Genomic DNA, 17714 nt, shown 5'->3' on the forward strand with positions numbered 1-17714 from the left:
TCGCTGTTGCCTCAAACTTTCCTCACCGCGTAAAAAAAAAAAAAGTTGCGCTTTGGCGCTGCGATCCCAGAAAAGAGGTTTTCTTCTGATTGTGCAGCGCGACCGGAGCTCGGAGACTTGGTCTGGTGAGGTAAGAGCATTTTGTAGCTCCTCCAGGGAGGATCCGCGTTCGGGACGATTTTGGCACGAATCCGCCATTTTTAATTTCTGCCGCTTTCAGCGATGGCAGCTGAGAAAGTAAAGCACTGTTCCATTTGTGGCAAGCGAAAATCTGCAGCGGGGCTCTGTAAGGCGTGCTTTTCAGACGGTAGAGCCGGCCCGAGCATGGTGTGCGATGTTCCTTCCCGCTCCGTGGAGCTGGCAGCGGGCACCATTTTGGAGCAGCATGGCGCGACCCCCGCTGAGGCGGAGGGGTTTGAGTCTGGAGGGGCGCCTCATGTGTAGAGGCTAATAAAAGAGCTGTTTCCCCTGGACTGGAACCGGGAGGCCAGGGTGAGCCATTTTCCCCTGAATTTGTTTTATTGCTGCATAATTCATACATGTTAAAAAGAGCTCTTCCGCAGGGGTCCTCTGTAGCCCTGCTTTCTGTATCCCCTCCAGTGGAGAGTCTGGCCTTGGATTACCGTCAGGCGCGTTTTCCCCTGACAGATGGCCGCAAGACAAGCGCAGAAGGGTGGATTCCCCTTCAGAGAGTGGCGCAAACCCCCCCCCCCCCCCCCCCCCCCTGGTTGTGATGTGAGGACTCTGAGGGTCTGGCAGGCCTTCGTGGTCTGGAGAGCCAGAAGAAGGTGCAGGATTGCCACCGGATCCAGATGATCCTTCCATGGTGAGGATTTTCCACCGCGATGAGCTGCCAGCGCTTATTACTGATGCCTTGCAGGTCCTCTCTATAGAAGACCCTGGGAGTACTGAGACCTCCTCTGGTAATCCGAGGATGGCAAGTACTAAGAAGCCTGCTTGAGCCTTTCCTTTGCATGACTCCATCCAAGAGCTTATCACAGCTCAATGGACTGAACCCGAGGGGCCTTTGAAAGTCGCCAGGGCTATGGGGCAATTATACCCTCTAAGTGAGGAGCATTTGGTGCGCCTAGCAGTGCCTAAAGTGGATGCCATAGTCACAGCTGTGACAAAGAAAACTACCCTCCCAGTGGAAGGAGGAGTTGCCCTGAAGGACATGTAGGACTGTCGCCTGGAGGCAGCTATGAAACGGTCCTTTGAAATTTCAGGCCTCTCCTTACTGGCATCTGCATGCAGCTGCTACGCTGCCCGAGCCTGCCTCGCTTGGTTACAACAGGCAGTGGAACAGCCTGGAGATGGAGCGGAGCCCCTTACGGAGGTGGCACCGCGGATGGAGTCGGCCTTGTAATTTTTGACTGACGCCCTTTATGATCTGGTCAGAGCTTCAGCTAAACAGATGGCTGTAGCAGTGGCGGCTCGCCATCTTCTGTGGCTACGGCATTGGGCAGCTCCAATTGACCCCCATAGTTCCCAGAAATCACTCACAGATCCAACATACAAATCACCAGGATTCTTTATCGGTCCAGACAGGGCGAACAAAGAAATGCGTCTATTCTCAGAACCTGAACAGTGGACAGAAAATGTGCAATCAGCAAACAGTAACAAGTAACTGAAAATGGATCAATTAGAAAACTAACTAAACATTTGTGTACTGTCTTTACCAGGGAAATACCTGGGGAGATCAGGACATATAGCTGCTCACTATGTATCAAATTTAACTGTTTTTGCAGTGCTTCAATAAAGAGCTTTCTCTCTCTCTTCTCCCGGGCTGAAATGGGAAGAAAAAAAACTAATACAATCTAAATGGGCCAATCAGAGCCCAGTCAACAAGTTTAAAAGTATCCTGCAGAGTGCCTTTCCAAAAGACATAAACAAAGAGAACAGCCATGGTTCTGCAGCAGCTTCAAAATTTAAACATGCACCACCTGCTAGCTAGACTAGAGAAATGCACTTCAGGAAATAACCCAATACTTTTTTCAGGCTTAAAACACACAGTTTCTTCACACCATGGCTCACCTCTACCCATTGGTTCCGGTTAAAGAGAAATTGCAGCATCACATGGTGAACTCCCTTGTTGCGGCGGTGACTAAAAAGACCACCTTGCTGTTGAAAGGGGGCATTACTCTAAATGGACCTACAAGATAGCTAGGAAAATCAATAAAACAAGCCTTTGAAGTAGCCTCTTTGGGCCTTTAGTGACAGTGTGCAACTTGTTGGCTAGAGCATGCCTAAAGTGGCATCAACACCAAGACGGGTGACATAACGCCCAACTGGGATGGAGGTTGGCCTACTTGGTGAATGCTAATTATGACATGTTATGGGTTACAGCCTGCAGTATGTCTTTGGCTGTCATGGTACGTCGGTAACTCCGGTTGCGGCATTGGGCAGCACATACAGCATCAGTCATGTCTTGTTAAACTGCCCTTTTGGGGCAAGTGGTTATTTGGAGAAGGTCTCAGTAACTTGGTGAAAGAACTAGGGGAAACTAAGCCACAGCGATTGCCGGAGGGATAAGCCAATTGATTGTCCATCTTCAGGGGGCTCTCAATTTCGAGACAGCAGACAGTACCGGCCTGGTCATCAGCAATATGGTCAGACGTACCACTTTCAGGCACATCAATCTTCCTTTCATGCGGACAGGAAGTCTTCCTCTCAGTCAGCTAGAAGCACCCAATTCCTCCAGAGCTTTGCAGTGATGTGAAACTGGTCCACTCTTCTCTTTGGTTGGAGGACATCTACAGGAGTTTTGGGAGGAGTGGGCCAAAAATCATAGACCAGTGAGTTCTCCCACATGGTTGCTCCTCTCTTCTTGCAGTCTCCTTATTGAAAGGTAACCAAGGTATATGATTCAGGTCTATAAAACCCTGAGTGGTGTAGAACAGGTAAAAGTGAATCAGTTTTTCACTCTTTCAAAAAGTACGAAGACCAGGATACACTCAATGAAATTACATGGAAATACTTTTAAAACAAATAGGAGGAAATCTTTTTCACTCATAGTTAAGCTCTGGAACTTGCTTCCGGAGAATGTGGTAGCAGTGGTTAGCCTATCATGGTTTAAGAAGTTTTGGACAAGTTACTGGAGGAAAAGACCGTAGTCTGCTATTGAGATATGGGGGAAGCCACTGCTTTTCCTGGGATTAGTAGCACGGAATGTTGCTACTAATTGGGTTTTTTCCAGGTACTTGTAATCTGGATTGGCCACTATTGGAAACAGGATACTGGTCTAGATGGACCATTGGCTATTCTTATGTTCCTATGTGATCAAGGTTCAGCCGCTGTAGATTCCTTGCTGACGCTCCTGGCCATTGTTCCAGTCTCCCAGACCGAGCAGGGGCAAGGCAGATACTCTGTCTACTTCATTGTCCCAAAGAAGAAAGGCACCTTTCATGCAGTTTTAGATCTAAAAGGTCTAAACCGCTGCCTCTTGAGTGTCCCACTTTCACATGGATTCACTAAGAGCAATGTTAGCTTTGGTTCAAGCAGAAGAATTTCTCACCACCCTGGATCTCAAGGACGCGTACTTGCATATATCCATATGGCCACTGCATCAGAAGTTTCTATATTTTATAGTGCTGAGCCATTACTTCTAGTTCAGGGCCTTGCCCTTCAGTCTCGCCACTTCTCCAAGAACGTTTACCAAGGTTATGGTGGTGGTAGCAGCCTTCCTTTGGCACCAGGGAATCAGAGTTTACCCATATCTCAACAACTGGCTCATTCGTGTATTATCCTAGTCAGACTGCTTGGTGGCGATGGACAACGGTGTCAGCCTTCTGTAGTCATTGGGTTAGGTGAGATGATCAATTTCGAGAAGAACAAACTAACTCCCATCACAGACACTGGAGTATCTATTCGTTCTATTCGACACCACATGGGAGAGGATCTTCCTCACGAAGCGCAGGAGGTCAAAGCTGGTTTAACAGATTTGTCTTTTCAGTCAAGACAGTCCTAGGGTCTGGGACTGTGTTCAAGTTCTGGGGTGAAGGACAACGGCGATGGAAGTGGTGCCATGGGCTCATTTGCGACCATTACAAGAATCTCTTCTCAGCCACTGGTCTCTGATGTCACAAAAGTATGACCTCCATCATCCTGGGCGGAGTCTCTGTTGGGGCTGCAGTGTGGTTAACGCTGCATACCTTTTGCCAGGCATTACAGTGTGGACATTGTGGCGGACTCAGAAGCTAGTTTTGGGGTTACGGTCCACAGGGTGGCAGCACCAGGATCCCACCCACTCTAGGGATTGCTTTTGAACATCTCAGAGGTTCTGGAATAGTGGGAAGCTGCGTAATGGAATTTAGGTCTTACCTGATAATTTTCTTTCCATTAGCCTTTCCCACTATTCCAAAGGCCCACCCGAGGTTTCTGAGCTGTTTAGTTGGTGCGAAGTAATGGGTCAAATAACGTCTGTCACCTTGCATGGTGCTTCCTGCATATTTCTTGTTCTCTGCAAGTTGTCCAGAGGTGAGAGGTCCACACATGTTTACTCGTCTGGGTAGTTTTAGGTTAGTGAGTTATTTAAGGTTGTTGTGTTTATTCTGAGTTTCTTTTTACTGTTTGTCTATGTAAATACTGAGGAGCTGGACTGGGTGCCAAGAGATGACTCAGGATTTATAGTATGGAATGTTGCCACGATTTGGGTTTCTGCCAGGTACATGTGACTTGGCTTGGCCACTGTTTGGAAAAGAAGATACTGGGCTAGATGGACCATGGTCTGACCCAGTATGCCTACTCTTATGTTCTCTATCTCTTCCTGCTGGTTGATGGACACAACTATCCCACTGGTTCTGGAATAGTGGGAAAAACTAATAGAAAGAAAATGAACAGGAATTACCTAATTTTTCTCCTTTTTAAACAACATCCGTGACTGATTTAAAGTCCTAACCTTTGCATCCGATCCTTTTAGCTTCTTTTTAACCATTTTCCTCATTTTATCATATTCTCTTTCAAAAATGAAATGCTGCTACAGTAAGTTTCCTTTGTGACTTCACTGCAGATATTAATTGAAATTTGATCATGTTATCATGATTTCCCTGTGAGCCCGACACCGTTACCTCTCATACTATGACCTGCATTTCACTAAGGACTAGATCTATAATTGCTCCCCTCTTGTCTGTTTCTATATCAGTTGCTTCAAGAAGCAGTCATTTATTACATCTAGGAATTTTACCTTCCTGTCACTTCCTGATGTAACATTTATCCAGTCAGTATGGGGTAATTAAAATCATCTATAAATATCTAATTTGCCAGCTTTCCTAATTTCTGTAAACATTTCGTCATCTTTCTGTTGTCTATCTTGGTGGACAGTAGTACAGCCCTACCAGTATACTCCTTCCCTTCACACATGGAATTTCTATTCATAAGGGTTCCATGCTTCTATCTGTTTTATGTAGAATGTTTATTTTGTTTGACTCAATTCCCTCTTTAACATATAGCGCACCCCCCCCCCCCCCCCGTTGCGATATAATTTGTACCCTGTTAATACAGTGTGCTATTAATTGGTCCTCCTTCCACCAGATCTCCGAGATTTATTTATTTATTGATTTGTTGCATTTGTACCCCACATTTTCCAACCTATTGCAGGCTCAATGTGGCTTACATAGTACCGTAAAAGTCATTTGCCCAGTCAGTGGATAACAAATACAAAGTTGTATAGTGATCGTATGAGGTATAAGTGGAGGGTCGGAATGGATGAAGATTGCGTGATGTCCTGTTCGATCATAGTCATGCTGTGTTGGTAGGTGAAGAGGGTTACGTGGGGTTGTTGGGGTAGGCCTTTTTGAAGAGGTAGGTTTTTAGTGATTTCCTGAAGTTCAGGTGGTCATGGATTGTTTTCACAGCTTTTGGGAGCCCATTCCATAGTTGTGCGCTTATGTAGGAGAAGCTGGCTGCGTAAGTTGTTCTGTATTTCAGTCCTTTGCAATTTGGGTAGTGTAGGTTTAGGTAGGATCTTGACGATCTGACTTTGTTTCTTATTGGTAAGTCTATAAGGTCTGTCATGTATCCTGGGACTACGCCGTACATGATTTTGTGGACTAAGGTGCAGATTTTGAAGATGATCCGTTCTTTGGGAGCCAATGCAACTTTTCTCGGAGGGGTTTGGCACTTTCGAAGCATGTTTTGCTGAATATCAGCCTGGCTGCTGTATTTTGGGGGGTCTGGAGTTTTTTTATGAGTTGTTCTTTGCAGCCCGCGTAGATTCCGTTGCAATAATCTGCATGGCTTAGGACCATTGATTGTATTAGGTATCGAAAAGTTGCTCTTGGGAAGAAAGGTTTTAATCGTTTGAGCTTCCACATTGAATAGAACATTTTCTTTGTTATGGAGTTTACTTGGCTCTCGAGGGTAAGGTTGCGACCAAGTATTTTCAAACTGTCCGAGGTAGGGAGGGTATGTCCTGGAGTATTTATGGTTGTGGGTTTGTATTTGTTATATGGGGAGGAGAGGATGAGGCAATGTGTTTTTTTGGTGTTCAGTTTCAGTTGGAATGAGTTTGCCCAGGAGTCCATGATGTTCAGACTACGTTGATTTTGTTGGTTACTTCTGTAAGATCATGTCTGAAGGGGATGTATATTGCAACATCATCTACGTAAATGAATGGGTTAAGGCCTCGGTTGGATAAAGGTATTTTGTCTACATTTTCATTTAGTGCCATCTTATTTTTTAGGCTTCTAGCATTTGTATACAGACCTTCAAATTGTGTTTTTTCCTAACATCTACAAGCTGCTTAGAAGTTGAAGGGAATAATTTGCATCCTTTACACTGCTTTCCCCTTAAACACTCTTGGCTTTCTTTCACCATTGTTGAAACCTCTCTATTGGTATTTCCAAAATGTCCTGTTTCAATAGTATCCTTCAAAGATACTCCACACTGACCCATGTGTGCCTGCTGGGTGACTGTCGGCTACCCCCCATTTTAGTTTAAAAATTGTTCTATCTCCTTTTTAAATGTTAGTGCCAGCAACCTGGTTCCATCCCGGTTAAGGTAGAGTCCATCCTTTTGGAATAGGCTCCTCCTTTCCTAGAATGTTGACCAGTTCCTAACAAATCTAAATCCCTCATCCCTGTACCATCGTCTCAACCACGCATTGAGACTTCAGAGCTCTGCCTGCCTCTTGGGTCCTGCGTATAGAATGGGTAGCATTTCCAATACCCTGGAGGATCTGAATTTGAGCTTTCTACCTAAGAGCCTATATTTGGCTTCCTGAACCTCCTTTCCACATTTTCCTATGTCATTGGTACTCACATGTACCAAGAAAGCTGGCTTCTCCCCAGCACTATCTAAAATCCTATCTAGGTGACGGATGAGGTCCGCCACATTCATACCAGGTAGGCAGGTAACCAGGCGATCCTCACATCCACCAGCCACCCAGCTATCTACATGCCTAGATGTAGAGGAATAGTCTAGTGGTTAGTGCAGTGGACTTTGATCCTAGGGAACTGGGTGTGATTCCCACTGCAGCTCCTAAGATCCTATGGGCGCCTTTTACTAAGGCGCACTCACGTTTTTAGCGCGTTCTAAAATTGTGGGCACACTAAACGCTAGAGACGCCCATAGGAATGATTTTAATTTAGTAACTACCGGAAAACACTATAGAAACTGTTTTTGAGTGTTGTATCTTGAATTAGAACCATGTAATAGTGTTATTAAATTCATCATATATAAAGGAGCTTCCCCTTCCAAAATTTTAAAAACCGTAGTGCATAATTTAAATTGATCCTTTGCTATAACGGGCAACCAATGCAACTTAGAATTTTAAAAATTTAACTAGTTCATACTTGGTAGGTCAAAAATCAACCTAACTGCTGTATTTTGGATAATCCACTACAAATCTCAAAACGGGTGTGGTAATACAAAATAGAAAACTCAAAAAAATGTCCCACTTCAGAAAAGGAAAGAGAGAAAATATAAAGTAACCACTTTAACTCCTAATAGGAAGAAAAGCCTCAAAGAGCTCTAAGTTCTTTCAACTTTAGAGCTGTATTGATCATAGAGTGATCCACTCTTCAACATTGGCAAAAGCCTTCCTTGAATACCATACTGTGTTCTTAATTCAAAAATCTCACCTTTGGTGCAGAAACTTATATATCTTGAACAGACACACTTAACTTAAAATGCATCTCTGCCAGCTTCTCAAATCCCAAGGACAATTGATGGCTAGCATTTCGCATAAAGCACATCCTTCACTGCTGTATCAGGGTCCAAAACTCTGGGATTTCTTCCAAGCGCTGTAACTTCAAGCTGCTTGTGCATGCCATGTGCAAGCAGATTGAAGATTTCTGAACTCCAGGTCTTTCCTAAGATTGTTTCGGTTATCAACAGTAGTCTCTTGTCTGGAACAGTGCCTGCTTCTTGGAAACGTCCTGTTCTTAAAAAACCTTCATTAGATCCACTTACTCCCATTATCGTCCTGATTCAAACTTTTCTTTTCCAAGATCCTTGAAAAAATTTTCTCCCAGTTCTCTTTTTAACTGGAAAAATCGCTAGCTTTGTACTCTAGGCAATCAGGTTTTCGCCCTTTTCATAGCACAGAGATGGTCCTAACTGCACCACTTAGTGAGATTTACTCCCATCTGGATAAGCACCTCATCGTCCTTGCTGTCTCTCTTGACCTCTCAGTGGCCTTTGATCTTGTTAATGCTTTACTTTTTCTCATTTTGATTCAGTTGGCTTCTCTTGCACAGTTCTAGATTAGTTTGCATCCTATCTCTGAGCATTTATATCAGGTAGATACTTCAGTCGCAGTTGCTTCCCCACAGTCCCTTGTCTGTGGGGTTCCTCAGGGATCTGTCCTGTCACCCCTGCTCTTCAATCTTTTCTTGACCCCATTAGCTATGCTTATTCAGTCCACTTTTATGCTGATGACATCCTTCTCATTTTTCCTACAAACCCTTCTTTCCCCAACATTAGCCCTCTGCAAGAATGTTTGCATAAAGTCTCTGCTTGGCTCTCTGTTCATAGACTAGTTCTAAGCCCTCAGAAAACTGTTGCTTCTGATTTACAGGTGGCCTTTCTGTTCCGTCTTTTCCTTTAAATCCTTTTAGCATGCATGTCTCTCCAGTTGAGCCGTTTTCATTATTTAGGTATCAAACTCTAATCAAGTCTTTTTTTTTTTTTTAACCCCTCAGATCTCTGATCTTGAAAAGTCAGGTTTTTTTGGTTTTGCGTCACTCCGATCTGTCAGGAAGTATTTTGATCATACCTCTTTTCATTCACTTATTCTATCCCTTTTGGTCACAAATTAGATTACTGTAACCTTAAGCACCTCCAATCACTCCAAAACACTGCTATCCATCTTCTTTGTTATGCCTGTAAGTTTGATCACGTTACCCCACTATTGCAGAAGTATTGCTGGCTTCCAGTTGAACAACATGTTATTTTAAGATAGGTATCCCATCTTACATAGCAGATCTCACAATTCCCTATTCCCCAACTCATCTACTCTAATCTCTTAATGATTTTTGACTCGTTCTCCTTAGTCCTAGAAATGAACCCTTTGCACAGCTAGGCACGTGCTTTCTATTTTGCCTCCCCTTCTCTGTGGAATTCCCTTCAATTTGTATTGAAGACTTGGCTTTTTTTAACAGGCCTTTTCTTTACATTAGGTTGGCTTGGCTGTTGCCCTTTGTAGTTTTTGTTCCTTCCTCCTTTCCTTGCCCTGGTTTGCCCTTCCTTGCCCTTTTCTCTTGTTTACTCTTAGGTATGTACACAAGTCTGATTTGAATGTGTATTCTTTCTTGTCACAATTTGTAGTTCCTTTCTGATTATCTCTTTGTATTTTTAATTTTTTAAACTGCTGTGATCTATCAGTTAGGTATGGCGGTATATCAAGCGCAAATAAATCATAAATCATCTCCTTCGTTTATGCCCAAGCTGGGCTGATTCATGAGGGTAAGGTCATGGTTCATAATGTCAGAGCCATGGCTGCGTTGGTAGCCCACTTAAGGTCAGCCTCCATCGAGGAGATTTGCAAATCTCTGACATGGTCTTCCATCCACACATTCACATCTCATTACCTTCCTGAGCCCTTACGCCAAGCCCCCTCCCTACCCATATTTGTCTTTGCTGAAAGCCCACCTCTTCAGTGCTGCTTTCGGCACCTAACTCTTACCTTTCAGGAAATCCAGACTGCCCCAATTTGACGGCCCCTATCGGACTGACTGTTCACTTGTCCTTTAGATTGTAAGCTCTTTGAGCAGGGATTGTCTTTCTATGTTAAATTGTACAGCGCTGCGTAACCCTTGCAGCGCTTTAGAAATGTTTAGTAGTAGTAGTAGTAGTGATGTGACAGACAGTACTGTAGAATTCATGTGGTGTCTAGAATCCAACTCACCCTCCTAGGGCCCAGTTTTGTTCTGTTCCAGGCTGCACCTTCACACGGTTTTATATAGCGTTTCAGGATAATTGACTTCAAGACCTCAACATTTCGAATATCTGTTGTCCTAGCATTGTTTTTGGTGAGCCTGGTAGCTAGGGATCCCCACAAGCGAGAATACCTCTGGCTTGCTTGTCCTCAGAGAAAGCAAAGTTACTCATCTGCAGCAGGTGTTCTGTAAGGACGGCAGGCCATGTATTCTCTAATACCCTAACATGAAGTGGGAACAGGATCAGGCTCTTCAAAACAGACGAAGGACTCTCGATATGCAGTTCTAAACTTTCATTAGATGGTGACTCAACCTGGTACCATGTTTCGACACATGCATGCCTGCCTCAGGAGTCTGCACAGATGTAATGTCAATAGACTGAGGGACCCGCACTAGCGCATCGGGCAGGAAGGCATCTGTACATGTGCAGTGGGATGCTGCTGTTGCTTTCTTAAAGCAATACCGTTGACTGCACCAGGCTTTGCCGGATGATGTCTCCCACATGTGACAATAGAAAGAGGAAAGATGTTTAACCCAAAACTGTTTCTTCCTCTATGTTTCTCTTTTTTTTTTTTTTAACTCATTGAACATTCAGTCAACTACTGCCAACTAGAAGATTTAGGCAAATGTATATATCATGGGGCTATCTCCATCCATATTGATCAGTAGACCAGTCAGTTTGTCAGAGTGAAGCATGGGAATTCTGATCATCGAATAACAATGGGTCAGTCTTTGCGCAAGTGTGTTTTGTCACCACAGATGTATACTGCATATCCATATCCAAAATGGTAAAGAGATAGTAGAAAGAGTTCTGTCTATAGGATCAGCTGTATCCTTATCACAGTTTGGCTTGGAATCTGAAGTAATGGGGCCAGGCCCAAATATCAGATCTAAGGTATGGCCCATGATGTGTTAGGATGCAGACCATCTGTTGGAAGTAAAAATTATCTATGTGCGGGAGTCTACCCATTTTTGTTTATACAGCTGCTGACATACTACCTTTTTCCAGAGAATTCTTATCAGCCACTGAAGAGAGAATTTTCTCTTCATTTTTTTTTCTCAGTCCATCCTTCCTCCCTCACCTGAAAAATAATTAAAGGAAAAAGGGATGCAGATAAACAATGTATGTCTTGAGTGGATTTTAAGCATTTCATGAATGGAAGATGCTAATCATGAATATCCACTCAGCTGCTACTAATCTTTGGGACTAGACCATGAGGTCAGTGTGGTATTATTTTCTCTTCTATGCGGCATTTGCTACTTTATTATATGAGAGGGATATGTTAGTCCCACATTTCCCAGCTACTTTCATTTACTTCAATCGGTATTTAATGTTGCACATGCATCATTTCTTTATCTTCTGCACCAGACCATTCCTGACAAGTGGGGTAATATTCACTCCTACCAGCAGTGGGAGACTGAGAAGTATTGAGTAGTCACACCTGTATAAGGGACTGTGCAACCCTGATCTGTCCAGTATTTCTCAGTCTCCCAGCAGAGGTAAGTGAGTCTGTGCAGCACTGCTCCTGTTTTGTTAGGTGCGCCGTTTTGGCTCTGTTTAAAAAAAAAAAAAGAGAGAGAAAGAGAGGTCTCTTTGCCTACTCCTTGATATGTGTACTCACTTGGATTTCTGGGCTCTGTTCTCTCTATTCTTTCCTGGATTTCCTATCTCTCTCATCGCACTTTTAGTGTATACTCTGGTGGATTCTCCTTCACTTCTATCCCACTATTAGTTGGTGTACCTCAGGGGCTCTGTCTTGAGACCTCTTCTTTTCTCTATCTATACTTCTTCCCTTAGTGCTCTGATCTCATCCCATGGTTTTCAGTAACACCTTTATACTGATGACTCCCAGATCTACCTCTCCACACCAGATATTTCAGGAATCCAGGCCCAAGTATCAGCCTGCCTGTCTGACATTGCTGCCTGGATATCTCAGCGCCTTCTAAAACTAAACATAACCAAGACTGAGCTTCTTATCTTCCCCCCTAAACCCACCTCTTTTCTTCCCCCATTCTCTATCTCTGTGGATAACACTCTCATCCTCCCTGTCTTAGCTCGTAACGTTGAGGTTATCTTTGACTCCTCTCTCTCTTTCTCTGCACATATCCAACAGACTGCTGAGACCTGTCACTTCTTTTACTATAATATCACCAAAATTTGTACTTTCCTTTCTGAGCACACTACCAAAGCCCTATACACACTCTTATCACCTCTCACTTAGACTATTGCAATTTACTCCTCACAGGTCTCCCACTAAGCCATCTCTCTCTCCTTCAATCTGTACAAATTTCTGCTGCACGACCTATATTTTGCCAGTGTTGCAGTGCTCATATTAGCCCTCTCCTCAAGTCACTTCATTGGTTATCCATTTCCGCATACAATTCAAGCTCCTCTTATTGACTTACAAGTGCATTCACTCTGCAGCTCCTCAGTACCTGTCCACTCTTATCTCTCCCTACATTCCTCCCCGGGAACTCTGTTAATTGGATGAATCTCTTATCTGCAACCTTTTCCTCCACTGCCAACTCCAGACTCTGTTCCTTTTATCTTGCTGCACCATATGCCTGGAATAGAATTACTGAGCCAGTACGTCAAGCTCCACCTCTGGCCGTCTTCAGATGTAGGCTAAAAGCCCACCTTTTTGATGCTGCTTTTAAATCCTAACTCCTGTTCACTTGTCTGTTTTATCATTCCCACCTTATTAATTTCCTTATCTCTTATTTGTCCTGAATCGATTGTAAGCTCTGTCTACTACTACTACTATTTAACATTTCTATAGCGCTACAAGGCTTACGCAGTGCTGCACAAACACAGAAGAAAGACAGTCCCTGCTCAAAGAGCTTACAATCTAATAGACAAAAAATAAAGTAAGCAAATCAATTAATGTGAACGGGAAGGAAGAGAGGAGGGTAGGTGGAGGCGAGTGGTTACAAGTGGTTACGAGTCAAAAGCAATGTTAAAGAGGTGGGCTTTCAGTCTAGATTTAAAGGTGGCCAAGGATGGGGCAAGACGTAGGGGCTCAGGAAGTTTATTCCAGGCGTAGGGTGCAGCGAGACAGAAGGCGCGAAGTCTGGAGTTGGCAGTAGTGGAGAAGGGAACAGATAAGAAGGATTTATCCATGGAGCGGAGTGCACGGTAAGGGGTGTAGGGAAGGACGAGTGTGGAGAGATACTGGGGAGCAGCAGAGTGAGTACATTTATAGGTTAGTAGAAGAAGTTTGAACAGGATACGAAAACGGATAGGGAGCCAGTGAAGCAACTTGAGGAGAGGGGTAGTATGAGTAAAGCGACCCTGGCGGAAGACGAGACGGGCAGCAGAGTTTTGAACCGATTGGAGAGGGGAGAGGTGACTAAGTGGGAGGCCAGCAAGAAGCAGATTGCAGTAGTCTAAACAAGAGGTGACAAGGGTGTGGATGAGGGTTTTGGTAGAGTGCTCGGAAAGAAAGGGGCGGATTTTACGGATGTTGTAAAGAAAGAAATGACAGGGCGATCTGCTGGATATGATCAGAGAAGGAGAGAGAAGAGTCAAAGATGACCCCAAGGTTTCGAGCTGAGGAGACAGGGAGAATGAGAGAGCCATCAACAGAAATAGAAAACGGGGGGAGTGGGGAGGTGGGTTTGGGGGGAAAAATGAGAAGCTCGGTTTTGGTCATGTTTAATTTCAGGTGGCGTTGAGACATCCAGACAGCAATGTCAGACAAGCACGTTGAAACTTTGGTTTGGATGCAAGGTGAGATATCAGGGGTAGAAAGGTAGATTTGGGAGTCATCAGCATAGAGATGGTAGGAAAAGCCATGGGATGAGATTAATGAACCAAGGGAAGAAGTGTAGATAGAAAAGAGGAGGGGACCAAGAACAGAACCCTGAGGTACGCCGACAGGCAGAGGGATAGAAGTAGAAGAGGATACACCAGAGTGAACACTGAAGGTGCGGAGGGAGAGGTAGGAAGAGAACCAGGAAAGGACAGAGCCCTGGAATCCAAGTGAGGACAGGGTATTGAGGAGTATGCTGTGATCGACAGTGTCAAAAGCAGCGGAAAGATCAAGAAGAATGAGGATGGAATAGAGACCTCTGGATTTAGCCAGTAATAGGTCATTGGAGACTTTAGTAAGCGCAGTTTCGGTTGAGTGGAGAGGGCGAAAACCAGATTGTAGTGGGTCAAGAATAGCATGTGAGGACAGAAAATCAAGGCAGGGGCGGTGAACAGCACGCTCAAGTAATTTGGAGAGAAAGGGAAGGAGGGAGATGGGTCGGTAATTAGAGGGACAAGTAGGGTCGAGTGAAGGCTTCTTAAGGAGAGGTGTGACCACAGCATGTTTAAAGGCAGCAGGGACAGTCGCAGTGGAAAGTGAGAGGTTGAGAATGTGACAGATAAAAGGAATAAGAGCAGGAGAGATGGCATTAAGAAGGTGGGTGGGAATGGGATCAGAGGAACAGGTGGTACATTTTGAGGAAGAAAGGAGAAGTGTAGTTTCCTCAATAGTAACTTCAGGAAAGGAGGAAAGGGAATGAGGGGAAGGAGAGAGAGGGGAACGGACTAGTGGAGGGAGAGGTGGGGAGGTAGAGAATGCAAGGTTTATCTTTTGAACCTTGTCGTGAAAGAATTCAGCAAGGGTCTGAAGAGATAATGAAGGGGGAGTTGGGGGAGGGGGCACCTTGAGGAGAGAGTTCAATGTGGTGAAGAGAAGTTGAGGGTTAGAGCCAAGAGAATTGGTCAGTTGGACTCTCTTTTCATGTTCAAGTGTAAAGCACTGCATACCTTTAGTAGTGCTATAGATATGATGATTAATGGTAGGTTTGTCTTAGCAAACCCTAATAACCCGGGGGGGGGGGGGGGGGAACCCACTGCCAGATCTTGGTCTCAAGCTTTGGGCCCCTGCACCTTTGGGGGTGCACACTCTGGTCTCCAGGTCCCTCCCCTCCCCTTGTGAGTGCTGTGCCTCGACCTTCTCCCCCGCCTGGCCTGGGATCAGTACCTTGAGGCGGGTCTGAATTGCAGAGAGCACCGCTGAAAAACAACAACAAAAATGTCATACAGAGCCAGTTGCAGCTACTGAATGTGTTTTCGGTTAGGGGTCCATTTTTTGCGGTGGGAAGCTCATGACAGGACACCTCTGAGTCAGGCTACGGCATGGCTCAGCCTGTTTGGCATGCTGCATAGGCTCAGCACACTGGTCTTTGCCATGTGTGTGAGGAGATGCCGTTGATCCAGAATCGGCTGCCCTGGCGGCTGGGGGTGCAGGTAAGGCTCCCCGGCAGTATAAGGGACGCATGGTGAGGTGGATGTGGTTTTGGCGGGAACTTCCGCCATGTCAGGGCGCTCCAGGGCTGGAATCGAGAGGGATCGCCGGTGCTCCCAAAGCTTGATGCCCCTGCGTTCTGCTCCTCTTTTTCCCCCATATTTCTCCTCCTGCTTCATCAGGCCTTTTTCCTGAAGAGGTGTCTTTCTGTGAACTGTTTGGGAGACCCTCTGGCTTCCAAGGCCCCTGAGGGATCTGTTGGGGCTTCTGGAGTGGCCCTTGGGGCCAAAAAGACTCATCTGTCTCATGGGGAGGATTATGATGAGGTTCTTTCCCTCAGCTCGAAACCTCCACTAGAGGAGGACTTATTCCCTGGATGAGTCTTCTCGGGTTGCTTTGGGGGAGGATCCATCCGTTGTGTGGATTTTTCAACTCCAGGAATTGCCAGTGTTGTTGGAGGTCCTGCAGGTCCTGAAGCTTTCAGAGGATCCCCTTCCGGTGGCTAGAAAGGTGATCCGCTTTTAAAGGGGGGTGCGCCTGCCATCTCAGACTTTTCCTTATCATGAGGATTTGAGGAGAACTGGTGGAGAGCGAGTGGCAGACCCAGGATTCTCCTTTGCACATTGGTAGGGCAATGGCTCAGCTCTACCAGGTTCCTTCTGGTGGACCTAGATTCCTTTCGGGTTCCTAAGGGTGGACACTGTGGTGACGGGGGTCACCAAGAAGATTGTAATTCTGGTGGAGGGTGGGGCAGCCCTTAAGGATCCTCAGGATTGCCGGATGGAGGCTGTCCTGAAGTGATCATTTTTTGTTGTTTGTGTTGTCCATTTTTGTTTTTAATGTCCCAGCACTTTCCTTCATTTAGCCAGGGTTGTAATCTAGCTATTGTTAATATAAATGGGAATAATTCATCTTTTTTGATGAGCCCACTAGAAACAGAGAAATTAGCTTCATATAATACATATGAAAACCGCTTTGGTTGTACCTCAGAAAGACAGTATATCAAATCCATGACCCTTTACGCTTAACTGGTAGACCCAAAAGAAAACCTGTAGACACACTAATTGTTAACTTTTAATTTTATCTTTTAAAATATTCAAGTCTTACAAGACATACAACTTCAGTTTTTATGCTTGCAATTTTTTTTCTTTTCTGGAAAATCATAATTACCCATAGGGTCCATGATTGCAGCATATTTCTAAAAGGTTTAGGGTTTTGCATACCTTCTGGAGAACTCTGTCCCAGCTCTGGGTGGTTATCTTGTCTCTCTTTTTGTAGTGCAGATGAAGTGATCCTGAAGCCAGCAGGGATACAACTGACTGTGGAGTATCTAGAGGAAAACAGCTTCAGTGTTCCCATCCTTGTTCTCAAGAAGGATGGGCTTGGCATGACCTTGCCTTCTCCCACCTTCTCCATCAGTGATGTTGAGCACTATGTGGGTAAGAATGGCTCTAGTCTCTTCACTTCTGTGATCTCCAGCTAATAGTGACTCCAGTGACTTAAATACTTTTTAGTCGTCGTCCCCTTCCACCCAGTGCTTATGAAAGCCAGTTCTCTCAGGAGGATCTCTTATTACAGCCAAGCAAAGAGCTTAGCAGATGTAAATGCCCTTTGACAGCTCTGTTCTGGTTGTTCCAGGTGCTGACGGTTTCGGACACTTTGTCCCAAAATATCTTATCGCCTTGGGTTTAAGGGTGGGGGAGGAGGGAGCATGCAGTGCATATTGCCCTTTAACACGCACTGTGGCTTCTGAAGCTAATGATGCCCTTTTATCTCACCAGGAGCAGAGAAGGAAATTGATGTTATTGATGTCACACGGCAAGCAGACTGCAAGATGCGTCTGGGAAACTTTGTCAAGTACTACAACAGCCCGAAGAGGGAGAAAATTCTGAATGTCATCAGCCTAGAGTTCTCAGAAACCAGGTGCATTGGATATTTTAGAAGGAAAGGCTGTAATACAGAGAGCATGCCTAGACCTACTCGAGAGCAGGAGGAAGGATATGGCTGAGGGGAAAGCTTAGAGCCAGCACTGATCAGGGTAAAGACTAGAAAATGTCTGTGATCCTGTGGAGAATAACAGAGCTAGCTGGAATTAATT

The 17714-nt window shown here is 44.9% G+C and overlaps 1 protein-coding gene across 1 annotated transcript in view; it reads left to right on the forward strand.

Moving 5' to 3' along the window:
* PHF8 (PHD finger protein 8) overlaps window positions 1-17714 on the forward strand; it is a 289339-nt gene that overhangs the window by 26549 nt on the left and 245076 nt on the right. Inside the window, exons 5-6 of the mRNA XM_030194272.1 lie at window positions 16895-17055; window positions 17398-17539. Coding sequence (XP_030050132.1) covers window positions 16895-17055; window positions 17398-17539 — 303 coding nt within the window. The remainder of the gene's footprint in view (window positions 1-16894; window positions 17056-17397; window positions 17540-17714) is intronic.

The sequence above is a fragment of the Microcaecilia unicolor genome, chromosome 2 (genome assembly GCF_901765095.1).
Source record: "Microcaecilia unicolor chromosome 2, aMicUni1.1, whole genome shotgun sequence".
Lineage (NCBI taxonomy): Eukaryota > Metazoa > Chordata > Amphibia > Gymnophiona > Siphonopidae > Microcaecilia > Microcaecilia unicolor.